This window comes from Hypanus sabinus, chromosome 5 (assembly GCF_030144855.1).
Source record: "Hypanus sabinus isolate sHypSab1 chromosome 5, sHypSab1.hap1, whole genome shotgun sequence".
Lineage (NCBI taxonomy): Eukaryota > Metazoa > Chordata > Chondrichthyes > Myliobatiformes > Dasyatidae > Hypanus > Hypanus sabinus.
Genome location: NC_082710.1, coordinates 150,165,554 through 150,182,469, shown reverse-complemented (window position 1 = coordinate 150,182,469; position 16,916 = coordinate 150,165,554). Strand labels below are relative to the sequence as shown.

The 16,916-nt window shown below is 48.3% G+C and overlaps 1 protein-coding gene across 1 annotated transcript; it reads left to right on the top strand.

Moving 5' to 3' along the window:
- Positions 1-61: 61 nt before the first annotated feature.
- Positions 62-14,868, top strand: LOC132394454 (butyrophilin subfamily 1 member A1-like). Its single transcript, XM_059970629.1, has 8 exons — positions 62-217; positions 1,381-1,488; positions 5,093-5,209; positions 10,595-10,930; positions 12,786-13,070; positions 13,677-13,715; positions 13,806-13,832; positions 14,325-14,868. Exons 1-8 carry the CDS (start codon positions 184-186, stop codon positions 14,849-14,851), a joined length of 1,473 nt encoding a protein of 490 aa, XP_059826612.1. The 5' UTR covers positions 62-183; the 3' UTR covers positions 14,852-14,868.
- The last annotated feature ends 2,048 nt before the right edge of the window (positions 14,869-16,916 follow it).

The window sequence follows — 16,916 nt, the reverse complement described above, 5'->3', positions numbered from 1 at the left end:
GGAGGGAGAGAGAGAGAGGGGGGGAGGGAGAGGGAGAGACTGCTGTGTGTCTGTCTTTCAGTGTATATACGAGAAAGAGTTACTCGTGTGTGTGAACCGTGGCTGGGTGTGGACTGGACGTCAGATGATAAAGTCAGTAATTAGAGCACCGATCTGGCCTGGAGCCAGTATCAGCGCCCAGGGATGAACGCGGTGGGTCTGCCGAATCAGCCGACCGGTGAGTTCCCGTTCGATCCCTCGCCCGCGTTCCCTAAACCCGGCTGTCAGTCCGCCAACCTCGCCCGAAGCAGCGGTGTAGTCACCGGTCGGACCCTTCGCAGTTCCTCAGTGCCGGGACCGTCATGCTGAGGGAACCGACCACCGTTAGCTCCCCGTCGTTCCGGAGCTGCTGTGTTACCGGCTCCACACGCCACGGTCCGCAGGGTGAATGAAACCCAGTCCTAGCTGATCAGATCCCCGGAATTGGAATTTTAGTGTTTGGACTTATTTGTATTACAGTATATGTTCTGGAGTTGGATTCGGTTTATTATAGTCACACGTGCCGGGATACGCTGAAAAGCTTGTCATGGGGATGAGTTCTGGGTTTAACCTGAGGCCGCCTTTCAGGGTGATGCGCCATCCACTCTGTGTAGCACAGAGAGGCTTCCAGTTCCGACGTACCGGGCTCCGGATCACCTGTTTCCCCGCCGCACCTGAGGATATCTCGGAGTGGCTGCGGGGCTCGCTGCAGCAGCGGGGTGAACAGCCAGTGGTCGCGGTACACGACGCCCCACGGTGTCGGTCTCCAAAGGGATGAGACCCCACAAGCTGTGCTTGGGGAGAAGGACGGTTAAATGAAGGCTGAGCTGAGGACCAGGGCTCAGCATCGCAAAACCGAAGTGTTCACTGTATTCGGTCCACGTAACAATAATGAACAATTTTACCGATTTACCAATCACTCCTTGTGCCAAGATGCCAGCAAGAATAAAAGCAGAACACAAGAAACTGGGAACAGGGTGAATCCACTCGGCCTCTCAACCCGCTCCAGCCCCACCATTCCACATGATCAGGGCTGCACTCAACTCCTGTTCCCCATCACCCTCGATTCCTCCATTTTTCAAATATGAATCCATCTCCAACTTAAAAATACCTCAAGATCTGAACTCCATCGCCCTCAAGGGCAGCAAATTCCAGGGATTACCCACCCTCGTTCTCTACACCTCGGTTTTAAATGACCGGACCCTTATCCTGTATCCATTTCCCCTCGTTCGTGACTCTACCACTGGTGGAAATACCCAGCATCTCCCCCTTAGGATCTCATATGTTTGAAAAGAGCCAGCCCTCCTTCTGCTAACCTCAAGGAACTCCGACCCAGACTGTGTTGGTGTTTTAATTCCCCAGGGCGGTTAATTCCCCACGGTGCACAGAGCTGGTCGCCTCGAGTTTGGGAAGCCTTGACAGTGACTGTAATCGCGGTCAGCGTAACGACCTGGATACATTTTCGGAAAAGTAAGTATCAAAGAAGTGATAGAAGACTTAGGTGGGAAGGAACATTATGAGAATTTCACCGATGACGAGGAAGGCCAGGGAACGCGAAATGTATCCTCGTTGGAAGATGCTCCCCCACAGAAGGCCGGCAATGGTCTGGATGTAATTGAACGCTCTTGCCACTGGGTGGCTCCCTTGGACCAGAGCTTCCTTCAGTCCATCACATCAGAAAGAGTACCTTACATTTTTTTGACAAAACACTGCTCGTTTCAATGGAATTAACGTCCGCTAATGGGCCAATTTTCTGTAAATGATACGCCTCTTATAGAGTCTCAGATAGAAACAACACAGGAAAAGTCCTTTCCGGCCACACTGTCTGTGCACATCTTTTCCAATCCCGTTTGAAGAGAAACTAGAAAGGTTAGGTCTGTATTCCGTGGAGCAGAGGAGGTTAACAACACACACAAAATGCTGGAGGAACTCAGCAGGCCAGTGTCAAAAAAGGACATTGAGAGAAGTCATAAGACCGCGGGGTGAGGTTGGTTAGCTTTAGTAGGGAGCAATTGGAGTTCTCAGGGGCAAGTTGCATCATTCTGTGCTGTATAATTCTACAATATTTCGAACAAATTAACTCATCTAATCACCAGCAGAATTAGACTGATTGTGTGCTACGTCTTCTTTATGGCCCATTGATTGTTTGAAAGACGTGTGTTGACAGACATTTAGGCTCTCTGTTCCGATGTTCACAGAGACTTCATGCCTGAGTCATAGCTGTGGTCACAGAGAGTGAGATGCTAATGTTGCAACTAAACACCCACATCTGTTTGTGAAGTAATTATCTTACCCTCCCCACCCGGGACCTCAGGAGCTGCCGACGCTGTGGCAGGCTTTCTCTGGAGTCAGCAGCCTCTGCCGGTGCTGATGTCTGACAGCTCAGACACTGGGCATTAGCCAAGTGCAGGCCTGCCCACTAATTCCATCCTTCTACTCCCCACGGACAGTTCCTACTGAGGCCAAGGGTTAACAGTGGCTTGGTAGATTGTCACACCCCAGGGGTAGAGACTGGGGGTCAAGTCCTGAGCTCATGAACCAAGCTGGAGGTTGGGGTAGAGTGGAGACGGTATGCTATGCTCTAGGACAGGTAACACATCAGCCTAACTGGAATTTAGAAGGATGAGAGGGGATCTGATTGAAACATATAAGATTATTAAGGGATTGGACATGCTGGAGGCAGGAAGCTGAGGGGTGAGTCCAGAACTAGAGGCCACAGTTTAAGAATAAGGGGTAGGTCATTTAGAACAGAGATGCGGAAAAACTTTTTCACCCAGAGAGTGGTGGATATGTGGAATGCTCTGCCCCAGAAGGCAGTGGAGGCCAAATCTCTGGATGCATTCAAGAGGGAGTTAGATAGAGTTCTTATAGATAGCGGGGTCAAGGGATTTGGGGAGAGGGCAGGAACGGGGTACTGATTGTGTATGATCAGCCATGATCACAGTGAATGGCGGTGCTGGCTAGAAGGGCTGAATGGCCTACTCCTGCACCTACTGTCTATTGTCTAACCGATAGAATGAGCACAGCGGACCTTAAAAGGACTCGACCTCACAATCTGCCTATTACCATCTTGCAACTTATTGTTTACCTGCACAACACTTTCTCTTGATTTTACACTTTCTTCTGCAATGTTTTTTCTTTCTTATGCTACCTCGATGCACTGTGTAACAAATTGATCTGTGTGGACAGTATGTAAGATAAGTTTTTCACTGAATCTCAGACCATGTCACAATACTAAACCAGTTCCAATTCCAAACCCTTCCCTCAGACACTCGGTCTCCACCCAGCAAGTTTCAGTCCCAGCCAACCCCCAAAGCCCACCACACGATTGTTCTTCATTTATGTCTGCGCGTCCTTCCTCTGCGCACAAACTGGCTGCTTCTCCACAGGGATGGTTACTGTGAAATGCTGCTGATGTAATTGAAGGCTCTTACCACTGGGTGGCTCCCTCGGACCAGTTTCTGCAGAGCTTCCTTCAGACCCTCAGATTGGAAAACAAGTATCTGTAGTGTTTTTGATAAAAACACTGGTCGTTTCAACTGAATTAGCGTCCGTCTAATGCGCCACTTTTCTGTGGATTACTCACTTCTTATCGAGTCTCAGATAGACACAGCACAGGAGAGGCCAGTAATCTGGCAAAGATCAGGAAAGAACTCTTTAGAAGTAGTTCTGGGATCTGGTTAGGGAGTATATTGTGTTATCCATCCTATTTTCCCAGATGGCATAGGGAGCCAAAGACATGTCAAGGACTGCCCCCGTGTTCAAGTGAGATCCTAGGATGGGACTGCGGGCTTCCTTTCCTGGGTACTAGACTTAGAACCAGGAAGGCTATGGCAACACTGGTGCTCATTAGGCATCACCGGTCAGGGTAGAATTGTGCTTTGCTGGATTGAATTTCCAGTTCAAATACCCTGTGGGTTTACCTCCCAGTGGCACAGCTAGAAGCAGCACTCCCTAGATCTGGTTTGACCCTGGCCACGGCTGCAAGAGACCACAATGCTGGAAGAACTCAGCAAGTCAGGAAGCATAGAGTAGGTCGATGTTTGAGATCAAGACCCTGTGTCGGGACTGAGAGGGGATAGGGAAGGTTGCCAGTATTTATCAGGTATAGAAGTATATAGAGCATAGAGGAGCATTTGACAGAGGTTGGTGGGTGACAGGTGGATCCAGGTGGGGAGGAGAGGGTCTTCGTAAGCCCTTCCTCTCTGTCGGGGCATAAGCCACTGGCAGCAGCTCGCCAGAGTCCTCTGTCCTGAGCCAGTCGTTCAGCTTCTCCCCGTGTGTAGCCACCTTCGTGCTTCTTCTCCCAGGGATGTGGTCTTTGGAGCTTCTGTTGCCCTCTCTGTAGCACTGGGTTTTTTTATAGGGGTTGCTCGCCCAGCACCCAACCTTCCTCCCTTTGTAACTGGGCTTGGGACTATCCATGTGGAGTGTGGGCAGATGGAAGCAGAGGCTGCTGGGCGAGAGGTGGAACCAGGTGAATGAAAGGATGGGAAGACTGAAGAAAGGGAGAACAGAACTAGGTGGACAAATGGCTGTTGGGAGAGCATGGTGGGGGTGGGGAGCTGTGGGTTATGTGACAACTGGGAAGTTCATTGTTCATACCAGTGGGCAGTAAGTCCAGCTATCACTCACCAACTTCTATTCCTCCCTCACAACTCCTCCGGCTATCATGTCCCCTCTCAGTCCTGATGCCCGGTCTTGACTCAAACAATCAACTTTCAACATTTAGCCTCCACAGATGCTACCTGACAAGGGGAGTTCTTCTAGCATCGGTCCAGATTCCAACACTTCCCATCTGGTTTGTCTTCCGAGCTCCGGTGCTGCCTGTGTGGAGTTTACACGTTCTACCTGTGACTGAGTGGCTTTCCCCCAGGTTTCCTCCCTGCCTGCACTGCACCTTCTCTGTAGCACCTTACTCTGCAGCCAGAGATTGTTTTCCAATGTACACGTTACTCCATGCACTGTAGTAATGTAGTGATCTGTACGGATGGCGAGCAAAACAGTGTTTTTCACTGTAGCTCTGAGGAAATGACAATAATAAACCAGTTTATCGATTTCCGTGTCTCAACAGGAAGTTCTGACAGCTCGGTCTCTGTGTGGGGGAGAAACCTGATAGTGGAGATATTACTACAGGTGGTGATACTTTCAGGAGCAATGCTCACGTCCTACTGGGATACGGCAAACCTAGGTAAGGTTTGGTGCAAGATAACGGAATAAACAACTCCGGCAAAAGGTACAACCGGGTGGATTTGAGATCCCCCATTCTGGTTTGTAACTCCTTCCATTCCTGTCCCTCCTTCACACTCTAACTTCCTCCGGCCCTTCGACCCCTGACTCTCTGTGATCCTCCCGTTCACTGAAGCTCACTGCACTTGGGCAGCTCCCGCTCAACGGGGTGGGACCTTGGCCCAGGAACGTTCATCATTCGGGGTCTTCAATGTCACGGCCGGGAAGTCATGTTACAGCTCCAGGCCACATCCGGGGTGTTGTATGCTGTTGTGGTCACTCCATTACAGCATGGATGTGCAGAACAGCTCCACCAGGATGCTGCCTGAGCTGTGAGGAGAGGTCGGACAAATTAGAATTGTTTCTGCCGCGGAGGGGTGACCTGAAATACGTTTAAACTATAATGAGACATGGATTGGCTAGACAGCCAGAATCTTTGTCCCAGTGTTAAAGGGGCAAATTCTAAAGGGCAGAACTTTAAGGCAAAAGGGGGAAAGTTTAAAAGAGATTAATGAGGCAATTTGTTGACACAAAGGGCAGTAGGTACGTGGAACGCACTGCCAGGAGAGGAGGTGGAAGCAGAACGACAATAATGTTTAAGAGATATTTAGACGGGCTTAAGAACAAGCAGGAAGTCAGGGATATGGATCACTTGCAAGCAGGTGGGATTAACTGGGTTGGCATAATGGTCAGCACAGACATTTTGGGCTGAAGGGCCTTTTCTGGTAATGTTCTATGTCCTAACCCCCGGGTGGATGTGCTGGATTAGAATTATGGGATGGGAGGTGGGGATGGAGACAGTGAGGGTTAGTGTTGCCCAGAAACTCATCATGACAGGCAGTTGTGCTGACTTAGCCTCCACTGTCTGCACAAGTTCGTCTGCACACTCTCCAACTTCTGAGCTTGAGGTTATGACCAGTGAAATCATGGTTCATTACAGTTAACATCACTTCTCTCTGTGGCTTTGAGTAATGTATCTCAGACAGTGTCGGGCAATCCCAGAACATGTGATGTGGATCCAAAATGTGGAGACCTCTCGAGTCCCCGCAACTGCAGAACACCCAGCGTGCTAACGTAGTAGCAGAAAGATTACGGGACCTACTCTGGTATGCAGGGAATTTGAGAAAGCAAGCTTGCTGGAGTGGACTGCAGGTAAAACTGAAACACAGGGCCTTAAGACCCCAATTCCCTTCTTACCATCCTCCTGGCTAATGTACGGTCTCTGAAAATTAAGAGTGAAGATCTCCGAGAAAGGTTGCAGTACCAGGAGGGACATCAGGGACTGCTGCATACCCAGCTCCACAGAGTCATGGCTCACCCCCAACATCCAGCACGAAGGCTTCACCTTCCACCACACGGATCAGACAGCGGCATCAGGTAAAGGCAGAGGTGCGGAGCCTAATTCTGCCCTGATAGTGTTATGGACAAATGGCTGGAGCTACCATTCCCAGAACTAGCTCGGGGTTACAGTGATCAGTGACCCTGTAACATATCGGGGAGATTAGTGGTGTAGTGATTGGTCCTACTCAGGAGAGAGAAGTGTTGGGTACTCCCCCACTGTCCTCACAGTATGTGCCCCTCTGTGGGACATCAGTGGGGGAGTTTCATATCTGGATACAACCAGTAGTTTTGCTGAGGGTGATGATGGGGTAGATGTAGAAGGCCGTACTGTTTCCCTACTCTGTACTTTCACTGTAGCCATTACATTTATTCTGTAAAAACACAAAAAGCTGTCAGAACTCAGCAGGCCAGACAGCATCTATGGGAGGAGGTAGTGACGACGTTTCGGGCCGAAACCCTTCGTCAGGTCTCCTCCTCCCATAGATGCTGTCTGGCCTGCTGAGTTCTGCCAGCATTTTGTGTTTTTATTTATTTCCAGCATCTGCAGATTCACTCGTGTTACGTTTATTCTGTGTTGTTATTGCCTTCCCTTGTTCTACCTCAATGTGCCGTGTAATGAACTGATCTGTATGAAGCTATGCAGGACAAGCTTATCTCTGTACTTCAGTGCAAGTGACAACAATAAACTAATAAACTAATTCCAAAACCAATAAACAGCAGCAGGGATTTGGTCCAGAACTGTTCACTGCTCAAACATCACAAAGAGAGACGGACTTTGTAATTTGTTTATTATTGTCACTTGCTATGAGGGTTTCCACTGAGACTGGGCGAGACTAGAACTAGGGGTCATATGGTAAGGGTGAAAGGTGAAATATCTGAGGTGACCCTGAAAGGGATTGTTACGACTGTGCCACAACTCTGAGGGGCCGAAGGGTACAAAGTAGCCCCCTCCTTTTTGAGAATCGCAAGATCGCTATTAATTCAGGTCTGGGGACCCAGGAAATGAGAGAGAATCCTCAAGGGTTTGTAATGTGTGTCCTGCCCCCAGCGAGACAAAGCCACGGATACCGGCCATTGTCTCTTGGAGACGGAATTGTGTACTGAGTACTGTACTATTCATTGAAGCCCCTCAGGGGATGATCAGAGGGGGCTGGTTGAGGGATGGCATCATCCCAACCTGATTGACATCTGAGTAAAGATAAAAGAGGGTCTGGGGAACAACCCCTTCAGACGCACCAGGAGAAACGCTAGAAATCCCGTGACAGCGTTTAATAGCGTCAGCCGGTGGAAGGCCCACGTGTGTCCTTTCCCGTTGCCCGGGATTGAGGCCTTACCACGGAAGTCGGCTTAGCTAAAGAAGAGATCACCACCAACGACATTTCGAAGGATCGGCATCATAAAAAGGAAAAGCTGGCAAGTTTCTAAAATCTGTCTCCCTCCAACCAAAAAGCTGCAGCCTGAAAGAACTAAATGATTTTTATATTTCCATCGGACAATACGTTATCCCCTAGACAACGATAGAGCTTATTTCTTATTGATTATTATTATACCCGCACTTTTAGATTTAGTATTGACGACGTGTATTATCTGTATGTTTGCATTGATATTATTTTTGTGTATTTTTACCAATAAATACTGTTGAAAATAGTACCATCAGACTTCAACAGACCTCTCTACCTTTGCTGGTAAGTGACCCAGTTACGGGGTACATAACAGGATATTCTTCGCTCAGAGGGTGGTGAGAAGTGGAACGAGTTGCCAGTCGAAGTGGTGGATGTGGGTTCACATTCAACACTTAAGATAATGTTTTGTTAAGTATAATCCCTATTTCCAGAAAAGTTGGGATATTTTCCGAAATGCAATAAAAACAAAAATCTCTTATATGTTAATTCACGTGAACCTTTATTTAACTGACAAAAGTACAAAGAAAAGATTTTCAATAGTTTTACTGACCAACTTAATTGTATTTTGTAAATATACACAAATTTAGAATTTGATGGCTGCAACACACTCAACAAAAGTTGGGACAGAGTTAAAATAAGATTAAAAAGTGCACAGAATATTCAAGTAACACTGGTTTGGAAGACTCCACGTTAAGCAGGCTAATTGGTAGCAGGTGAGGTATCGTGACTGGGTATAAAAGTAGTGTCCATCAAAGGCTCAGTCTTTGCAAGCAAGGATGGGTCGTGGCTCACCCCTTTGTGCCAAAATTCATGAGAGAATTGTTAGTCAGTTCAAAAGGAACATTTCCCAATGCAAGATTGCAGAGAATTTAGGTCTTTCAACATCTACCGTACATAATATTGTGAAAAGATTCAGAGAATTCAGAGACATCTCAGTGCGGTAAAGGGCAAGGTCGGAAACAACTGTTGAATGTGCGTGATCTTCGAGCCCTCAGGCGGCACTGCCTAAGAAACCGTCATGCTACTGTGATGTTTATAGCCACCTGGGCTCGGGAGTACTTCGGAAAACCATTGTCACTTAACACAGTCCGTCGCTGCATCCAGAAATGCAACTTGAAACTGTATTATGCAAGGAGGAAGCCATACATCAACTCTATGCAGAAATGCCGGCGAGTTCTCTGGGCCCGAGCTCATTCTCAGATGGACCGAAAGACTGTGGAACTGTGTGCTGTGGTCAGATGAGTCCACATTTCAGCTAGTTTTTGGAAAAAACGGGCGTCGAGTTCTCCGTGCCAAAGATGAAAACGACCATCCTGATTGTTATCAGCGAAAGGTACAAAAGCCAGCATCTGTGATGGCATGGGAGTGCTTCAGTGCCCTCGGCATGGGTGACTTGCATGTATGTGAAGGTACCATTGACTCTGAGGTGTATATTAGGATTTTAGAGAGACATATGTTGCCATCAGGGCGACGTCTCTTCCCGGGACGCCCATGCTTATTTCAGCAGGACAATGCCAGACCACATTCTGCACGAGCTACTACAGCGTAGCTTTGTAGACACAGAGTGCATGTCCTTGACTGGCCTGCTGACAGTCCAGATCTATCTCCTATTGAAAATGTGTGGCGCATCATGAAGAGGAGAATCAGACAACGGAGACCACGGACTGTTGAGCAGCTGAAGTCTTATACCAAGCAAAAATGGACAAAATTTCCAATTGCAAATCTACTATAATTAGTATCCTCAGTTCCAAAATTATTAAGAAGTGTTATTAAAAGGAAAGGTGATGTAACACAATGGTAAACATGCCTCTGTCCCAATTTTTGTTGAGTGTGTTGCAGCCATCAAATTCTAAATTTGTCTATATTTACAAAATACAATTAAGTTGGTCAGTAAAACTATTGAAAATCTTTTCTTTGTACTTTTGTCTGTTAAATAAAGGTTCACGTGAATTAACATATCACAGATTTTTGTTTTTATTGTATTTTTGGAAAATGTCCCAACGCTTCTGGAAATGGGGTTTGTACATGGTTGGGTGGGCTACGGTCCTGGGGCAGGGCAATGGGATTAGTTTGGCATGGCCCAGATGGGTGACAGGGCCTCCTCTTGTGATGTAGTGTTCTACGACTCCATGTGGCAAGTTTCTGCTCACACACCATCCAGACAGGTCATCCCAGAGAAAAAAACATCAAGGTAGTAACAAAAGAAAGCGTGCAGAATAGAGTGCCACAGTTATAGAGAGAGTGCAGTACAGACAGACAGTAAGGTGCAAGGACCATGGCATGGTGGACTGCGAGGTCACAAGTCCACCTTAGGACTGCTCGATAGTGTAGAAGCTGTCTCTGAGTCTGGTGAAAGTGTACTTTCAGGCTTCTGTGTCTTCTTTCTGATGGACGAGGGAAGAAGAGGCAAAGACTGGAAGAGCTGGCTGCTGTGCTGAGACAGAGTCCACGAAGAGGAGGCCGGTTTGTGTGATAGACTGACTATTGACTCCTTTCTCGGTGGGTTCGTGTTCTGCACTGGCAGACATTGCTTGCCCTCCCGAGCCCTCAGGAATTTGAATTTGGTGGATGGCCCCCTCTCACGCTCTCTTCTTTCATCCTAGAGTTGTTTCGGGTGAAGGGGCTGGACCATCCCATCGTGGCCCTGGTGGGCGAAGGCGCTGTACTGAACTGTTCGGTGATGTTCTGCCCCCAGGGCAGGGGGCTGGGGGTTGAGTGGAGGAACCTGAGGTCTCAAGCTGTGGTCCTGACCTGCGATGATCAGGGGGGGCCTTGCCAGTCCTCCCGGAATGGGACACACCTCCTTGGTGACCAGCTGGAGGATGGGAATGTGTCGATCAGGCTAGAGGGGGTCCAGGCCTCCGACGCAGGGATGTACCAGTGCACCGTCTTCTCTGGGGCCCACTCCAGCTACGTGCGGATGGATCTAAATGTTGTGGGTATGATGGCGGTCAGTTACTTTTGGGACGGGGCCAGGTCCCACCACATCATAGGCTCAGGCCTAGCATCCTGGGGGAGTGGACAGTACTACACCTTCTCCAGTAATCCCAACTGCAGATCGCACTGCAAGGTGTAGAGAGTGTCCCCTGGAAGAGGTGATTCAGCCTTCCATATACACTGACCCTTCCACACTAATACAAAGGCAATGAGGAGAGCTGTACCCACAATGGAAATGGTGTCTCTGCTACTCTCTGGAGACTCTTGCTTTCCTCCATTTCTCAATGTTAGGGTCAAACAGCCTGGGACCAGACCCTTTGACCCAACTTGTCCATCCCAACCATGGTGCTCCCCAAGCTAGTCCCATTTGCCCTATCGATGTGCTTAGCCAAATGTACTTAAATGTGTTTGTACCTGCGTCAAACACTAGTAATTTCATATACATTCCAGCCTCCGCATGAAGAAGTTGACCCTCAGATCCTCTCTGAATCTGTTCTCTTCTCTGGGAAAAGACTGTGTATTCCTCATGATTATATACATCACTGTAAGGTCATCTTTCAGACTCCTGCACTCCAAGGAAAAATTTCCCAACCTTCCCAACCTCTCCCTATAACAGATACCCTTGAGTTCAGGCAGCACACTTGTAAATCTTCTCTGCACTTTTTTCCAGTTTAATGATGTTGCCTTTCTTATAACAGTGTGACCAAAACTGAACACAATACTCCATGTGTGGTCCCACTAACATCTTGCATACAGTATGCGTAGAGACGTCAACCTAAATGGTGTCCATCCATCCAGGCTTCACTGGGGCAAAGACCTAGAGGGTTTGCACCCTGTCAGACTGGCATTGGAGTAATGAGTCTGTTCCCCATCTTGGGTGTCCATGGACACTAGCCGTGTGGAGGTGGCACCATCTTGCTTGGTGGAGGTAAAGGTCCAATTGAACTGGGACCCCAGATGGTGCTGGCCATGAATGGGAGTGGGGGTGGGGGGAGGGTGCTGTATGTTCCAGGGACCAGTGACAACAAGGAATGGAGAGCTCCCCTCAGAACAAGGATTGAATCCTTCAATACGAGCCTGAGCAGAAATCCTCATTCCAGTAGAACTCTGATAATCCTGCGCACTCAAGACTTTGTGCTGGAGTGGGAAATACTCAGAATTAATGAATACCGTATCGCTTAAAACTCCTGGAAAGCTTTTAATTCATGCGTTAGATGTCGCAAAGGAGCAAAATGAATCTCCCATTGAAGTGGGTTAGTTCTAAAGGGAGAATCCGGGCATCCCAAAGCAATGAAGCACTGTTGAGGTGTGGTCACTAATGACCCAGGAGGGTAGTCTTTGTGTGCACAGTAAGATCCCAGGAGGGTAGTCTTTGTGTGCACAATAAGATCCCACAATAAACAGATAATCCCTCAAACAAAAAGTGAGAGTCAATTTTCACCATACAGAGGCTCCAGGACTCCTGCAGTACAGTAAAACTTCAATAACTCACAGGAGTCAGAGTCCTGGAGGGAGATTACAGGAACTGGGGTGTGGTGATTTATCCGAACTTTACTGTCCTGAGGGAGTGCCAGTGTATCGGAGGTGCTGTCACTTGGATGATATATTGACCTGAGATCCAAAACGGCCTGTTTGAGGGATTCATATTGAAGATACCTCAGCAGTTTTATTAATAATCCCCTCAAACAAAAGTAATCAGCTCCTCATTTGTGGGATTTGTGCATGTGTAGACTGCCTTACTGTGATGTGATGAGTGTCCACTCTCTAACAGTGCCTCATTGCTTTCGGATGTCCAGGGGGGGGTGCAACGTCTATGCAACTTCCTCCAAACTGACCAATGGTCCCATTCCGTTTCAGCCCTTGGGACGAAGCCCACCTTATCCGCAGAGCAGTTCAACGAGACCTCCTTCCTGTACACATGCCGGACAGAAGGCTGGTTCCCCGAACCCGCCCTCATCTGGAAGAACAGTGAGGGGAAGAACCTGTTGCCACTGTCGAAGGTAACCAAGACAACAGGAGAGGAAGGCCTGTACAGGTTGGAGATCCAGCACTGGACAGCCCAGGTGGTCCCACCCTCTGTCACTTGCATCATCCACAACAGGGTGAATAACATCAAGAAGGTGTCAACTGCATGCACCAGAGGTGAGTTACTTGAACTTGCAAATGTATTTTACAAAGTGTGCTTAAATGTAAATGACCAGTTTAATGAGATCAAGAATTGGAATACATTTCCCACTCCGGCATCCAGTTTAATTATTGAGGCCAGGCAGGTACATCACAGGACAGACATAGAGATGTTCCCTCCACACTGTCACACCTCACATTCCCAGAGTCAGAAATGGAATGAAGCTCCCAACATTGTCTGATCATACACGGATGGGGTAAGAAACACAGTGAATCCCCTCTACCCTGCCCCAGCACACCCTCCTGGGATCAGACACAGAGGGAAACTGACTCCAAACCATCCCATCACGCACTCCCTTGATCAGAGTGAAGCTCCTGACCACACACTCCAAAGGTCAGACGCAGGGTGAAGCTTCCTCTACACTGACCCAACAGGAACTTCTGGGGCAGAGGTTTGTAACAGCAGCTATAATTCTCATCCCAACATTTAATATGACATGACAAATACTAATTCTGCTATGACCGGACTGAGTCGCTCTTACTGGCTGCTACAATAGGAAATGAGAGCAAAACGTGATGTGCTCAAAGCTGAAAATTTGTGACTGTTTTATTGATTTTTTTCAGAACTGCTTCCACACACTCAGTTCTACGTTGGCAAAACCGGTAAGACATCTCACATTATGATAAGCAAGTACTTAAAGCTTTGGTTCTTTGATCAGCCAGAACTGACCCTGGTTTCGTCTTGTTTCATAGAATGGAGACTCATCCACAGTTTCTCAGGTGAGTGAAGTGGATGGAGCAGTGGTAATTTAATCCAGCTCACGGTGGGACTCAAGGAACAGAGGCAAGAATGCTGGTTAACAGTTGGCGAGAGAGAGATCCCCAATGAATTCCATGCCTCCACTGGACACCTAGAGCTGAGGCATGGGTGGGTTGTGATGTGACAGAAACCCCATTCACTGGCTGAGTAATGTTTTCTGGCCCAGTGCCTTCCCATTTTGGTTCCTGAGAATACCCTCAAAAGAGGGCACATATATAGTAGCCATGGCAGCATCTTTGCATCAGCCCTGGGAACTCACTAGATGATGCTCAGCTCCACAGAGTGAGGGGGCAGTGGATGGCTTGAGGTCTGTTGGTTGAGAGCAAAGGTCAGTGTTGATGGGCCAAGGGTGAGCATACTCTTAATTAGTGTTTAGGGGAAAGGTGTGACCAATGACTATTCCATATCTGTCGCTGTGTTATAATGGTGTTACCTTGCCATTTCCCTTTCAGTTACCCTCAGACTGGACACGGACTCAGCCGATCTACAGCTTGGCCTCTCAGGTCACCTGACCAGCATGGCAGTGGGCTCCCTACCACCGCTGGACCCTGGACTACTTTACAGCCTGCAACTCAGCCCCTGTGCCCTCTCCTCCCATGCCATTTCCTCAGACCGGGCCTACTGGGAGGTGGAGGTGGGTAGGAGCCAGGAATGGCACCTGGGCCTGCTGGGACAGAGGGACGATGACGAGGCCTGGGGAGAGGGATCAACCTGGGTATGGACCCTGTCGCGGCTCAACGAGACGGTGTACTGGGTGACGGGCTCTCCAGGGCGGACCCTGGTGCTGGACGATGAGCCTGCAGTGGTGGGGCTCCACCTGAACCACCTGCGAGGGTACCTCTCCTTCTTCGATGCTCGCAGGCAGCTGCACCTCTGCACGGTGGCAGTTGACTCCACCAAAAGGCTCCACCCCATCTTCTGCACCCATTCCCCCACGGCACAGGCTCACGGCAACACCGGTAGTGACAGAGACATCTGACCGCAGCTCAGGACTGCTGCCCCTTGGTGTGGGGGGAGGGGGGGCCCACTTTGACTCCAGTGACCAATCCAGTATGAGACTCGGCGACAGGAGGCAATACTCTCCAGAGTGACTGTATCACATCCTCCCTTCATATCACACCGGGGTGGGGGGGGGGGGAGAGAGACCCTTGTTTTCTCCTGTGAGAACCTGGACCCAGTTTCATGAGAAGCACAAGGACATTCAGGAGTTAATAAACACAACTCTCCTCCCTGAACCAGAAAGTGCTCCTGGACTTGAAGCCCAAGGGAAGAGAAACAGCTCACAGTGCACCTGAGGGCTGGAAAGTCAACAACCAAAGGGACAGTGGATGGAGAGTGTGGGAAAACACAGTGAGTGGCTTATAATCACAGTCTGTACAGGTTCTCCATCACCAACTCAAGCACAGTCCCACCAGGTGGATAACCAAGAAAGGAGGGTGTTTTTAAGGACCAGAGTAGTCAGTGTCAGCTAGGAACACCTTGACAACCCTCCTCAGACATCACTGCTTGGACAACCTCAGGGTAACTTGCACAGCCAGTCCTGACCTGCTGGTCAAAAGAGGTGACAAGTCACATCAACATTGTTCAGAAACCTTGTTGGTTGGGCAACTAGCTTAGTCATTCATTCAGAGAGTGAGCTGGGGTCCAGACTGTAAATTGGGCTGTCCAGAGGCTGGACTGAGGTTGGCAATACGGGTGCATTTACAGCCAGAGACATGGTTTGGACTGTTTATACGCTTCCTGCTTCCTTCAAACATACTAGGTTCACTGGAAGTTTGCTGTCCCAATGTGTAACAGGCAGAAAACTGTGTTGGGGTTTTTCAAATCATCTACTAATCCAGGAAAATATGCCAGATTATCAGAATCAGGTTTAATATCATCGGCATGTGTCATGGAATTTGTTAACTTTATGGCAGCAGTATAATGAAATATCTGATATCTGATAAATATAGAGCACAATAAAAACTGAGTTACATTAGGTCTATTAAATAGTTGAGTTAAGGTGGGTTCAATGTCCATTTGAAAATCAGATGGCAGAGGGGAAGAAACTGTTCCTGAATCACTGAGTATCTGCTTTCAGGCTTCTGTACTTCCTTCCTGATGGTAACGTTTCCCTCCCTCGAAGCTGGCTGACATCTCTCCATCTGCCCATGATGTCTGTCCATTTGATGCAGATTTCCAGCATCATTCAGGACGTGACTGAAAACCCTGCACCTTTCTAGAGCGCACTGACTCACTGTGTAAGGAATACACTCTTCCCCTCCCATCCCATCCCAGAAAAACTAAAAACTTGGACTCTGATTCTCTTAGTTACCAGTTTTCCAAATAGCCAAATAACTGATCCACTAGGCAAACATTTCTTTTATAATAGAATAGTTTATGCAACACACAAAGTTCTGGAGGTACTTAGCAGGTCAGGCAGCATCTATAGAAACGAATAAACAGTTAACATTTTGGGCCAAGATCCTTCTTCAAGACTGGAAAGGAAGGGAAAGGAAAGATACTAGAATTAAAAAAATGGAAGGGGGAAGGAGAATAGCTAGGTGATAGGTGAAGCCAAGTTGGTGGGAAAGACAAAGAGCTGGTGGGCAGGAATCTGATGGGAGAGGAGGGTAGATCAGGGGAGAAAGGAAAGGGGTGGGGCACTTGGGGAGGTGAAAGGCAGATAAGAAGAGGCAAGAGGGAAGGAGGATGCCATGGACTGACATAGCATATGGGAATGGAGATGGGAATGGAGATGGGAACTAAAATGTTTGGCCACTGGGAAATCCTGCTTTTATCAGATGGAGCAGATGTGCTCAACAAAGCAGTCCCCAAACTTATGACACATCTCACTGATGTAGAGGAGGCCACATCAAGACTAGTATATACAACAACGACCCAAACAGATTTGCACAAGTGTGGCCTCGCGTGGAAGGACTGTTGAATCATAATAGTTTACGATTCTTATTAACTGTTCACCAAGCAGCAGAACTGCTATATTGTTCTCCCCATTACCAGTTTGCACAACCTCTGGTTACAACTGCTCCTACAATATGTGAGCA

What these genes read in the sequence shown, in the direction of transcription:
- LOC132394454 (XM_059970629.1), top strand. Translation starts at nt 184, where the DNA reads ATGAACGCGGTGGGTCTGCCGAATCAGCCGACCG. An exon ending in TCTGCCGAATCAGCCGACCG is followed by an intron (nt 218 to 1,380) that starts GTGAGTTCCCGT and finishes TTAATTCCCCAG; the next exon opens with GGCGGTTAATTCCCCACGGT. An exon ending in GATGGATCTAAATGTTGTGG is followed by an intron (nt 10,931 to 12,785) that starts GTATGATGGCGG and finishes ATTCCGTTTCAG; the next exon opens with CCCTTGGGACGAAGCCCACC.